Genomic DNA, 13,039 nt, shown 5'->3' on the forward strand with positions numbered 1-13,039 from the left:
TGCTGGAATTACAGGTGTAAGCTACCGTGCCCAGCCTGCTTTATTTTTTTATTTAAAGAACCATATCGAGGTCGGCTGCAGCATACATTGTTCCTTCTTTTTTTTTTTTTTGAGACAGGGTCTCTCCCTGTCACCCAGGCTGGAGTGTGGTGGTGTGATTATCTCGGCTCACTGCAACCTCCGCCTCCTGGGCGTAAGCGATTCTCTCACCTCAGTCTCTCAAGTAGCTGGGAGCACAGACATGCGCCACCATGCCTGATTAATTTTTGTATTTTTTTTTGGTACAGATGGTGTTTCGCCATGTTGCTCAGGCTAATCTCAAATTTCTGGGCTCACGTAATCCGCCTGTCTCGACCTCCCAAGGTGCTATGATTTTTATTACCTGGAAAAGGAACCACAGGCCAAGCATGGGCCATCACATCCATCCTGTGGCTCCTTTTTGGGGGTAATAAAAGTATTCATAAAATATTCTAAACTGGTTTCAATGATAGACGCACAACTCTGTGAATATACTAAAAAGCACTGAAGTGTATACTTTAGATGGGTGAGTTATACGGTGTATGAGTTATATCTCAATAAAGCTATTTTTAAAACCTGCCTGTTTCTTTTCTCTCTGTCACCAACTAGAAAGTAAGCTCCATGAACGCACAAACTGCTGTTTTATTTAGCACAATGTTTGGAATATCAGAGAACCTCAAATATAGGGGAAGGAAGAAAAGAAGGGAGAGAGGAAGAGAGGGTGGGAGAGAGGGAAGGGAAAGAAAGGATGAATGCAGGAAGGTAAGAAATGAAAGGATGGAGGGAGGAAAGAGGAGAAGAGAGGAAGGAAAGAATACAGGGAGGAGGGGAGAAGGAGGATAGAGGTAACTGCCAATGAAGAAACACCTAGAGATCACCCAGCTAATAAGTCCTCAGAGACACAAATTACGCACTTGAGATAGAGGACAGATTTTTTTTTTTTTTTTTAAGACAGGGTCTTGCTCTGTTGCCCATGCTGGAGTGCAGCGGCATGACCACAGCTCACTGCAACCTTGAATCCCTTTGCTGAAGCTTCTTCCCCCCACCTCGGCCTCTCAAGTAGCTGGGACTACAGGCATGCACCACCACACCTGGCTCATTTTTTTTTTTTAAAGTAGAGACTAGGTCTTGCTATGTTGCCCAGGCTGATTTCAAACTCCAGGGCTCAAGCGATCTTCTTGCCTCAGCCTCCCAAGGTGCTGGGATTACAGGCAGGAGCCACTGTGCCCAGCCAGAAGACAGACAGAGCTATCTCTCTGGAGCTCTTCAAATCTTTCAAGTCTTCAAATCTTTTTCTGTGAGGCCTTTAGGTGGGAACCTTTAAAACAGAATTCTACTTATACCCTCAACAGCTTCTAATCACACTAAGAAGAAAACGCAAACCTCCTTATCTTGGCTTACATAATCTGACCCTGTCTACTGCTTCCACTTCTTCCTTCTTGGAGTCCAGAGCCCACCACACCCTTCCCACTGCCTGGCTTTGGCAAAGGCCACCCGCTGATCTTCATGTCTCACCAGGCAGGTCTCAGGGAGCCACCCCACTCTCCAGCCCCCTCTCCCCACCACTCTCCCCCTGCATCCCCACCACTCTCCCCTCTCCCCACCTCTCCCCCTTCCCCCCCACTCTACCCCAACTCTCCCCCTCTTTCACAGTCTTCCTAACACTCACTTTGCTATTTTCTTACACATGCATTGTCTACCACCCCCTCTAAAATTAAGTCCTGTAAGAACAAGGACTTATCTGTCTTGTGCATGCCTATATCCCTCAGGCATAGAAGAGGGCTGCCACAAGTCTGTGCTATTTGTAGAACAAAGACACAGAAGCTCCAAATTTAGGAGACAATTCAGGAAGAGAGAATGCTACAAAAGCTGAGCAGTATTTCTAGAACGCCTGCTCACACTTACACAACCCCTTATCCACCTCCCCAACTTGGCAGTTCCTTGAAAACAGGGATGGGCGGCATCTGTCCTCTAGGCCCAACAACAAACATGTGCTGACTGAATAGGGGGTCAGTTTTCACTGAATTTGTGGTATTTACCTTCACAGACTCCTTCTCCAGTTACTGGTTTGTGCTTTAAACAAAATGTTTCGCCAGGTGTGGTGGCTCACGCCTGTAATCCCAGCACTTTGGGAGGCCAAGGCAGGCGGATCACGAGGTCAGGAGTTCGAGACCAGCCTGCCCAACATAGTGAAGCACCGTCTCTGCTAAAAATCCAAAAATTAACCGGGTGTGGCGGCAGGCGCCTGTAGTCCCAGCTACTCGGGAGGCTGAGGCGGAAGAATCACTTGAACCTGGGAGGCAGAGGTTGCAGTGAGCCAAGACTATGTCATTGCATTCCAGCCTGGGTGACAAAGTGACACTCCATCTCAAAAAAAAAAAAAAAAAAAGTTTCACCATGTTGCCCCGTCTGGTCTCAAACTCCTACGCCCAAACAATCCACCTGCCTCAGCCTCCCAAAGTGCAGGGATTACAGGCGTGAGCCACTGTACCCAGCTCCAGGCACAGATGTTCTTAATGTGACCTACCTAGAATGATGACTCCTTCTCAAAAGGTTTACAATTTACTTTGCTTAGATCTGAAGAATCATCATCTATGGCAGCTATATCCTCGTGAAATGTATTTCTTAAATAATAAGACTTGAAAGTTGAAATTAGCCAGGCATGGTGGCGCAAACCTGTAATGCCAGTTACTGAGGAAGCTGAGGCAGGAGAATCTCTTGAACCCGGGAGGCAGAGGTTGCAGTGAGCCAAGATCCCGCCACTGCACTCCAGCCTGGGTGACAGAGCAAGACTGTCTCAAAAAAAAAAAAAAAAAAAAAAAAAGGAAATTACTCCTTGATCCAGGGGCTGCAGAACAAATGTTAGAAGGCATGGAAACAACATTCATCTCCTTGTACACCTCCAACAAAGCACTTGGCTGATCAGGTACATTGTCAATAAGCAGTAATATTTTGAGAGGAACCTTTTCTTCTGAGCAGTAGGTCTCAACAGTGGGCTTAAAACAGTCAATAAGCCATGCCGTAAACAAATGTGCTACCATCCAGGTTTTGTCACTGCATTTCTAGAGCCCAGGCAGAGTAGATTTAGCATGATTCTTAAGGGTCATAGGGTTTCTGGAATGGTAAATGAGCAATGGCTTCAACTTCAAGTCATTAGCTGCGTTAGCCCCTAACAAGAGTCAGCCCTGTTCTTTGAAGATTTAAAGCCAGGCATTAACTTCTCTCTAGGTATAAAATTCCTAGATGGCATCTTTTAATGTAAGACTGTTTGGTCTACATTGAAAACCTGTTGTTTAGTGCAGCTACCTTTGTCAATTATAATAGCCAGATCTTCTGGATAACTTGCTGCAGCTTCTACAGCAGCACTTGCTGTTTCACCTTGCACTTTTATGTCATGGAGATGGTTTCTTTCCTTGACCCTCACGAACCAACCTCTGCTAGCTTCAAATTTTTCTTCTAAAGATTCCTCACGTCTCTGAGCCTTCACAGAATTGAAGAGAAGGCCTTGCTCTGGATTAGGCTTCAGAGAATGTTGTGGCTGGTTTGATCTTCTATCCAGACCACTAAAACTTTCTCCGTATCAGCAATAAGGCTGTTTCACTTTCTTATCATTCGGTGTTCCCCGGAGTAGCTCTTTTGAGTCCCTTCAAAAACTTTTCCTTTGCATTCACAACTTGGCTGTTTGGCACAAGAGGCATAGCTTTCAGCCTATCTCAGCTTTCTACATGTCTTCCTTGCTAAGCTTAGTCATTTCTTGATTAGTCATTAGCTGGGTGTGGTGGTGCATGCCTGTATAATCACAGCTACTTGGGAGGCTGAGGAAGAGGTTGTAGTGAGCCGAGATCATGCCACTGCACTCCAGCCTGGGTGACAGAGTGAGACTCCATCTCAAGATAAATAAATAAGTAAATAATATGCATGTTATAACATGTAATAACATGCATGTCTTCCTTTCACTTTAACACATAGAGGCTATTGTAGGGTCATTTACTGGCCTAATTTCAATATTGCTGTGTCTCAGGAGAAGAGGGAGGGAGATGGGGGATGGCCTGCAGTGGAACAGTCGGAACACATACAACATTTGTCAATTAAGTTCACCACCTTACATGGATCTGGTTTGCAGTGTCCCCAGAACAATTGCAATAGTAACATCAAAGATTACTGATCACATCTTATAAAAGATGTTATAAGATTATAACAGATGTCATAAGAATGAAATGTTTGAAGTATTGTGAGAATTACCAAAATGTGACAGAGAGACACAAAGTGACCACACGCTGTTGGAAAAGTGGCAGGAGAGAAAGACTTGCTCGATGCAGGGTTGCCACAAGCCTTCAATTTGTAAAAAAACCCAGTGTCTGTGAAGCACAATAAAGAGCAAGAAAGCAGGGCATGGCAGTGTATCCAGACCAAAGCGCTGCCTTGCTTCTGCTTGACACAAACTTACTGCAAATCTGGAGCATCTAATGCTCCTCTGACTGGACAACTTTAGGCCCTTTCTGGATTACAAAGTCAGCATGGGATGCTCAATGTGAAAGTTTTAACAATATATAAAATGCTGTAAGGCAATCTTCACAATGTATCACAAACAAAGCAAAACAAGGGTGGCAGAGATTAATTTCTCATCTCTCCTTCCTCAAATCTAAATGATACTGCAGATCACTAGCCTGTCATGCTTAAATAGTGTCACCTGCAACAGAAATGTGCTTAGGTAATTTACAATTTTTACAAAACACAGGGTTGTATACTCATTCCCCTATTTGGACTACTCTTGGGGAAAACCACCTACGTTAAGTTAGTGCAAGAGGGTTCATCTGTGACAACCATCACTGGCCCTGCCATTCACTGACACCACAAGAACAGGAAAACTTTAGAGCTGGATCACAGAAACAGTAACCAAGGTCAACGCTGCCTTCTATTTCCTTGCCCATGAAAACATATGGATTGAGTGAGAAAGCTGAGGCCTGGAGACACGACAGGAATTGCTGCCACTGTCCAGGGTCACACACACATCAGTGGCAAGGCCAGGAATAGACTCAAATGCCCTGTGCACCTTTTCACCACCTCCCTTCCTCTGGTGACCTTTTTTTTCTTCCTCCCTCGCAGCTCCTCCTTTATTTTCTTCCTTCTCTTGCCTGTGGTAACCTACAGAGAGTACTGGGTATCAGTTAGGGCTAAACAGGTTGGTAATCTCTAGACTAGATCTACTCGAAATCTATTTTAAAATAAAATAGAATGTTTCCAACATCTTACTCGTTGACTTCCATGTCCTGGTCATCAGAAGACTCATCTTCTCCTAGGACATTTTCAGAATCTGGTTTCCGAATGAGAAAGAACAGAACTGTCCCCACAAGGCTAATCACCGTTAGGGCAATAAACACTGTTCTTCGGTCACTCTCTGAGGAGAAAAAAGAAGAAACAAGATAGTATCGACCAAACAATTTCAGAATTAGTATCATGGTACAAGGGCTGCTTATAACTGTCAACACACTTCCTCGTTACATTTTTACTTTAATGCATCAGTAAAAACTTAGGAAAAGGAGACAAATAGGATACTTTCACCTTTGTCTTTCAGTTAGAGAAATACGAATAAGCCAAAGAAAAACAGCACAAGAGCTTAATCGCCTTCTTTTAATCAAAGGGTCCAGAGAAAACAACTGAGAATTCAGAAGTCTTCTGAGAACCACATACTCGTGCACAGTATTCTCGTGCACAGTATTCTCATAAGCTCGTGCACAGCATAACCTTCCCTTAGACCCTGAGAAGCCACTTAAAGCATAGTCATAAACCATAATCCTAGTTTAATAATAGAAACCAGGCAGGCCGAGTGCGGTGGCTCACACCTGTAATCCCAGCACTTTGAGAGGCCAAGGTGGGCAGATCATGAGGTCAGGAGATCGAGACCATCCTGGCTAACACAGTGAAACTCCATCTCTACTAAAAATACAAAAAAATTAGCCGGGCGTGGTGGTGGGCGCCTGTAGTCCCACCTACTCGGGAGGCTGAGGCAGGAGAATGGCATGAACCCAGGAGGCAGAGCTTGCAGTGAGCCAAGATTGCGCCACTGCACTCCAGCCTGGTCGACAGAGTGAGACTCTGTCTCAAAAAAAAAAAAAAAAAAAAGAAACCAGGCTGGGAGGGGTGGCTCAGGCCTGTAATACCAGCAATTTGGGAGGCTGAGGAGGGCGGATCACCTGAGGTCAGGAGTTTGAGACCAGCCTGAACAACGTGGAGAAACCCGTCTCTACTAAAAATACAAAATTAGCTGGGCGTGCTTGCGCAGGCCTGTAATCCCAGCTACTTGGGAGGCTGAAGCAGGAGAACTGCTTGAACCCGGGAGCTGGAGGTTGTGGTGAGCCAAGATGGCACCATAGTATTCCAGCCTGGGTAACAAGAGTGAAACTCCATCTCAAAATAATAATAATAATATAAACCAAGGACAAGGCTTACTAAAAGCTAAAATCTGTGAGAACTTCAGATGTCGGGGTTCATGAGAACAATGCTTGAATAAAGCAATAATGGGTATTTCTACATAACTCCTATAATGCTTTGAACATATCTGAATAAAGCAACGCAAATAAAACAAACCTGATATCTGAGTTTTCCCTTGCCAGGCAAAATATATGTAGAGATTTCCAAAGAACAAGCTGGGGAAGAAAAAGGAGGATAGGATGTTGGGAAATTATTTTAATATTTATAGTTTTTTAAAAATAATTATTCCCATTATTTGTTGTAAGAGAGGGAGACAGAAGGACATCACTTTTAAAGTATCTACCTGTCCTTGGTCATTTAAAAGTATCAGCTTCATCTGGACTCTGATAAACTTAACTGCCCCAGATGGAATTCAGTCTCCTTCCATGTGACAGTAACCTGATTCAGAGGCACCCTTCAAAGAAGAATTGACTCACTTTGAAACATGTGATTTATTGCAACTCTGGAAATGACTCCCTGGAAATAAGCTTAAGCTAAATTTTAAAGAATCTGTTTCTAAAAATCCATGATAGGGAACCCGGGAGGCAGAGCTTGCAGTGAGCCGAGATCGCGCCACTGCACTCCAGCCTGGGCGACAGAGCAAGACTCCGTCTCAAAAAATAAAATAAAATAAAATAAAATAAAAAAAATAAAAATCCATGATTTAGTTATCTGCATCTAATCAAATACTGTCTTTAGCATACTTTCCTGAAGAAAGAATCATTCACTTACACACTAGTTTCTTAATATACAACCCTTTAAAATGTAACATTTGCATTTGTTAAGCCTTGTCAAGGCCAAAATTTTAGGCGCGATTCATGAGGGTGATTCCTCAGGAGAGATTCCAGAAATCCAACAGTCAAGAGCAGAATAGCTGTTTTGCTTTCTTCTTAAGAAAAATGTTAAGGCCAGGCAAGGTGGTTCACGCCTGTAATCCCAACACAGGGAGCCCAAGGCAGGCAGATCACGAGGTCAGGAGTTCGAGATCAGCCTGGCCAACACAGTGAAACTCCGTCTCTACTAAAAATACAAAAAAAATTAGCTGGGTGTGGTGGTGGGCGCCTGTAATCCCAGCTACTCAGGAGGCTAAGGCAGGAGAATTGCTTGAATCCGGGAGGCAGAGGTTTGCAGTGAGCCGAGATCGTGCCATTGCACTCCAGCCCAGGTGACAGTGTGAGACACTGTCTCATAAAAAAAAAAAAAAAGTTAGTATGCTATATTCAGTATTGGTATAAATAGTCCTGAGTAGCTAGTGAGCCACCATACCCAGCCATCATTACAAGTAATTCTATAAAATTGGAATCATCTCACATTTAGCTAGAACTTAAGTCACATAACATGGAAGATCCAAATTGTCAACCAAAGACCTAAAAAATGGTATGACAAAAAAAAAAAGAAAGAAAAAGACTGAACTTCAAAAGGATAATTACCTAGACTGCAGAAGTGCCCAGAAAATTCCACTGTTTCTCCCAATGGTGTGCTCATCCGAATTTATTGTCAGGCAGTTTCCTTGTGCTGTCCAAAGCACTAAAATTCAACCCAAAAGTTTATCAAGGGAAAGAAATTCATTTAGAGTTACATAATAAACACATAAATAATACCCTTAGATAGGCCCCAGAAAAGAAAGCAGAGAAGTTAAAAATCAAAATGCTTACCAGCAGCAGCAATTCCAATGAAAACAGAGGCTGTGTAGAAGGACCATGGGAAAGGCTGGATAAAAACGGCAATGTACATGCTAAAATATAACAGGTCAAGGTATTATAGTCAGACGATACCTGAAATAGAATGCCAATTATGCCTTCTAGGAATCAGTTCTGACATTCTCTTCTTTTAAAACTCAACCTATAAAGCATCGCTCCAGTTTTGAAAAAAGGGACACAATCAACTTTCTCATTTCTTAATTAATATTTTTGAGACAGGGTCTCACTCCATTGCCTAGGCTGGAGTGCAGTGGCACCATCACAGCTCACTGCAACCTCCACCTCCTGGGCTCAAGCCATCCTCCCACCTCAGCCTTGAAAGTAGCTGGGACTACAGGCATGTGCCACCACACCCGGCTAATTTTTTTTTTATTTTTGGTAGAGACAAGGGTTTCACCACGTTGCCCAGGCTGGTCTCGAACTCCTGGACCCAAGTGATCCTTGGCTCAAGCAATACCTCGGCCTCCCAAAGTGTTGGGATTTACAGGTGTGAGCCACTGTGCCTGGCGCATAATTTATTATTTCAGATTTGTAAAATCAGACATTTTACAGGTTTGCAGTGCTCTTTGACAAAAGCTTAGCACATCATGGAACTATAGCTCCAGAGTTCAGAGAAAGATTTAGTTATTACATTTGAATCCCCACTTATTTTCAGTCAACTGGCAGAAAATAAGATTATTTCATAGAATGTTCTTTCCAACCCTCATAGAGACTTTTGGATACTATTTTTATTAACAGTAAACCAAAAGCAGATATAGATACATCCTATCACATTAGAATATGATATCCCTGAGCAACAAGTACTGAGCCAAAATTCCTAAAATACCACCTATATTCTATTCAGTCCAAGTCTATAAATTATTGTGAAAAGTTTACTATCTACTTGAAAGATCCTGAAAAGTGTTCTAATTAAATAAGTGCAAGATTACACTACTTACCTGTAAAATAAACCACTGGCAAACATAGAGAGTTGAGGTCCTACAATGGCAACCACTGATGGTGTAATCAAATTTGAAGCAGAGAACACTCCATAGATAATAGCCATGCTGCACACATAATACACAAACGGAAAAAAAAAAAAGAACAAAGCCCTTGTATACTGTGCCACTGTTTAAAATCCATTTGTTTATAGATTTTACAATAAACACTCATATTCTTTAGTCAGAATTTATGATAGTTTTTTTTTTTTTTTTTTTTTTGAGGCGGAGTCTCGCTCTGTCGCCCAGGCTGGACTGCAGTGGCGCAATCTCGGCTCACTGCAAGCTCCGCCTCCCAGGTTCACGCCATTCTCCTGCCTCAGCCTCCCGAGTAGCTGGGACTACAGGCGCCTGCCACCACGCCCCGCTAATTTTTTGTATTTTTAGTAGAGACGGAGTTTCACCGTGTTAGCCAGGATGGTCTCGATCTCCTGACCTCGTGATCCGCCCGTCTCGGCCTCCCAAAGTGCTGGGATTACAGGCGTGAGCCACCGCGCCCGGCTATGACAGTTATATCATTAAATTCAATACCATATAAAAGTTTTCATTTGTACAAAATATTGATGCTCACCAACTGTGCCTTGGGATCAGTCTGCCTACAACAATACATTTTTTACATACTGCTAAGTTATAGTAACAGGAACTGTGCCAAGTACCTTATACATATTTTCTCCTCTAATCCTAACAGCACTAGGAGGAAGATATTGTTATTATCCTCATGTTAAAGAAAAGAAAAAGGAAATACAGTGGGGTTAAGTAATTTGCCAAAAGTCCAGCTGGGTGGCTGGTGAATGTTGAGCTAGGATTGCATGACTCCAGAGGCCCTAGTCCACCAATCTGCCTTACAAACTTAGCCTACAACCCTGGCAGCTTCATGACATTTCTCTGCTATAAATAACAAGCACAGAGCTACAACTTGCTTAAACCAGAATTTATTTAACTCAACCTAATGGTCTCACTTGAACATTATTACTCAGTTACTATTGACCCAGCCCTAGTACATATGTCTTGTACGAAGTGTGATTAAAACCATTTCAAAGGCCCTGAATTCATTTACTAGACACTATTCATAAATCCAAAGTAAATTATTCTTTGGCTTTTATGAATCTCTCAAATATCAAATGTATTTTTGCATTTGTTTTTTGTTTTTTTTGAGACGGAGCCTTGCTCTGTTGCCCAGGCTGGAGTCCAGCGGCACAATCTCTGCTCACTGCAAGCTCCCCGTCCCGGGTTCACGCCATTCTCCTGCCTCAGCCTCCTGAGTAGCTGGGATTACAGGCGCCCACCACCACGCCTGGCTAATTTTTTTTTTTTTTTGTACTTTTAGTACAGACAGGGTTTCACCGTGTTAGCCAGGATGGTCTAGATCTCCTGACCTCGTGATCCGCCCACTTCCGCCTCCCAAAGTGCTGGGATTACAGGCGTGAGCCACCGCGCCCGGCCGCCTTTGTTCTTTAGAATACACATGAAGACAAAAAAGTAGAAAAAGCTGTGCTACTAGTCACTTAGAAAAGTGAATAGTAACATCCCTTCATTCTCAAATATTACATACAAGGCTTAGGATAGGGAAAAAGAACCAAGTATGAGTTACGGGTTTGTGGGGGGGGGGCCCGGGGGGTGCCATGATCCAATCTCTAACTCTAGAAAAATTAAGAAACTGTTTCTATAGCTCAATGTAGCCATTCCATGGCACATATTTCAAAACATGTTGTACACAATAAATAACAGGCAATTTTCATTTGTCAATTAACAAATCTGATTTTAAAAAAAGAAAAACCTGTTTGTGTATATATACCTGTACATATTACATTCTCAGCTCCAATCACAAGGTTCTAGTGACTTGTGAAGGTCTTTTCATTTTACCCATCTGTAAAATTGGGACTAAACACCTTAACAAAAATCTAGAAGCTCCTGACATACGTATATTAATCGTCAGAAAATTACAAAAACAGAAGGACCAAATGTTTCAAGAATCACAACATCTTTTGTTTAGGACTGGGAATTCTAATCATGACAATACTAGAGTGCTTATTCAATGCCATGCACTGTGCCAAGTGCTTTACATGCATTGTCTGAGCTAGGAAACTGGGCTCATGGAAACGGTTGCCTAAGACAACAATGCAATAAATACCTTGTAAAGTCAGGATTTCAAACCTGGTGTCTAATTCCACAGGAAACCTAAACTCATCAGCTTTATTCTATTACGTTCTCTCAGTCTAGGTACCGAGAGGAGAAAATGCAATCACCACTTATTCCATCACAATATTCTATTGCTGGTGATTCTGATGAGATTTAAGCAACTACTGTCAAATATAAAGCAAAACCAATCATACGGTACAATACCTGGTATATCCACTGCCGTGAAAATCTGTGCTATTTAAGCTCCTGATGACAGTTTGCTGTGTGGAAGATAAAACTAATCAACGAAAACGTTTTGCAGCCTCCCTCCCACCCTTGGGAAGTGTGACTCCAAGTACTCAGCAAGAGAATAAAGTAAAAGTTCACAATATACTTAATACTGAAGTCCATTATGAGAAAAGAAAAAGGACAACAGAACTGCAGAAGGCAAACCAATGGATGGTTACCCAGCTGTAACCATCCAAGTACTAAGGAAGCGCTTAATACAGACAAGAAATAAAATAACTAGGTTAACATCCAAACCCCTAATCAAATTAGATTAAACCATAAGGCTTAACATCCCCATGAGAAATGTCTGACTCAAGAAATCAAACCTAATCATAAGAAATGAGGAAGCCTGGGTGGGAAAAATAAAAGATGCAATTAAAGCGCGCTATTAGATATAATTAACGTTTATTTTCATTTCTGGAATGCATTATGATGGGTACTTCAAAGGAGGGAAGACAGATGCCAACTCACCGCCACATTTCCACAAGTTTGAAAGGCAGTGAACATAAACATAAAGGCAACTCCTAAAATAATGATGTTGAAAAGCTTTTTAGATTCCGGGGACATTTTGGCTCAGCTCTGCCGGAGGCAGCAGCCCAGGGCAGTCAGCTCTCCTCGGAGCGAAGCCACTGACAATCCTGGAGAGAGAAATGAGATGGTGAGTGGAGAAGGCAGATGCAGGAGCCAGGCAGCCAAGCTGTCAACTTCCAGTTCCTGGATCGGAATCCCAGGTTTAGGGCGAAGTTCTTCCCACCGGCAGTTAGGATATTCCTAAGAAGCGATCCGAGTGCGGAAGAGCACAACCGCCGGAGAAGCCCCAAGAACGCATCCGCTCCAGGGTGAGGGGCCCACGAAGGGGATTAAAAGGGCCAAGGGCGAGCCGCAGCAACCGGCGCGGCCCCGCCCTCTCGGCCTGACTCACTGCGGTCAGGCGACCGGGTCACCTGACCGCAGCCGCCGCGCCGGCCGCTCAGCCCGCTGGGAAAGATAGTTCCGGGTGGCCTGGCACGCGCAAGCGCTCCGCGGAGTCCCCACCGCCAGGACGCAGAGCCGACTGAGCTCTCGGGCTCTGACGAAAGGGGGTTGGGAAGCGGACTCCGGCGAAGAGCAGTCAGGAACTGCTGCACGGGGCCGAGAGACGACGCGGCGGGGTCTGAGGGGGCCGGGGTCACAGGGAGAGGCAAATGACGGCAGAAGCACTCTTCAGACAGAGACGGGGCTGAGGGCTGAGCAAAAAAGGGGCGTGAACTTGGAGTATTGGCATGAAAAAAAGGTGGGGCCCAGATGGGGAGCACCTCCTCTTCCTCTTGCTCAATCGCGATCGTCCGGCTTCCCAGGCGGAAAAAGCGTTTCGCGGGCTTTCCAACTGCCCGCTAATTCCGCTCCCCCTCCCTCCAGCCGTGACTCCGCGCTTTTTGGCCCGCCCGCCGGGCTGTGCGCAGGCGCTTCGGGTAGGGGCGGGGCGCG

General features: G+C 44.0%; 1 protein-coding gene across 12 annotated transcripts in view; it reads right to left on the minus strand.

The window, feature by feature from the left end:
- Positions 1–13,039, minus strand: part of MFSD11 (major facilitator superfamily domain containing 11) — a 132,203-nt gene that overhangs the window by 118,664 nt on the left and 500 nt on the right. For 6 of the 12 annotated variants that reach the window (XR_009210113.1, XR_009210116.1, XR_009210112.1 and 3 more), the window contains exons 1-8: positions 12,327–12,945; positions 12,044–12,210; positions 11,510–11,565; positions 9,128–9,235; positions 8,145–8,224; positions 7,920–8,016; positions 6,607–6,665; positions 5,272–5,416 (exon numbers count right to left, since the gene is read on the minus strand). Coding sequence is in view for 7 of the 12 variants with exons in the window: in XM_058429027.1 (XP_058285010.1) it covers positions 5,272–5,416; positions 6,607–6,665; positions 7,920–8,016; positions 8,145–8,224; positions 9,128–9,235; positions 11,510–11,565; positions 12,044–12,139 (641 nt within the window). In the remaining 5 variants the exon portion in view is untranslated. Of the gene's footprint in view, positions 1–5,271; positions 5,417–6,606; positions 6,666–7,919; positions 8,017–8,144; positions 8,265–9,127; positions 9,236–11,509; positions 11,566–12,043; positions 12,211–12,326; positions 12,947–13,039 lie in introns of those variants that run through there. The other 6 variants (XM_058429022.1, XM_058429025.1, XM_058429024.1 and 3 more) reach the window with 5 other exon arrangements.

This window comes from Hylobates moloch, unplaced genomic scaffold (genome assembly GCF_009828535.3).
Source record: "Hylobates moloch isolate HMO894 unplaced genomic scaffold, HMol_V3 SCAFFOLD_15, whole genome shotgun sequence".
Lineage (NCBI taxonomy): Eukaryota > Metazoa > Chordata > Mammalia > Primates > Hylobatidae > Hylobates > Hylobates moloch.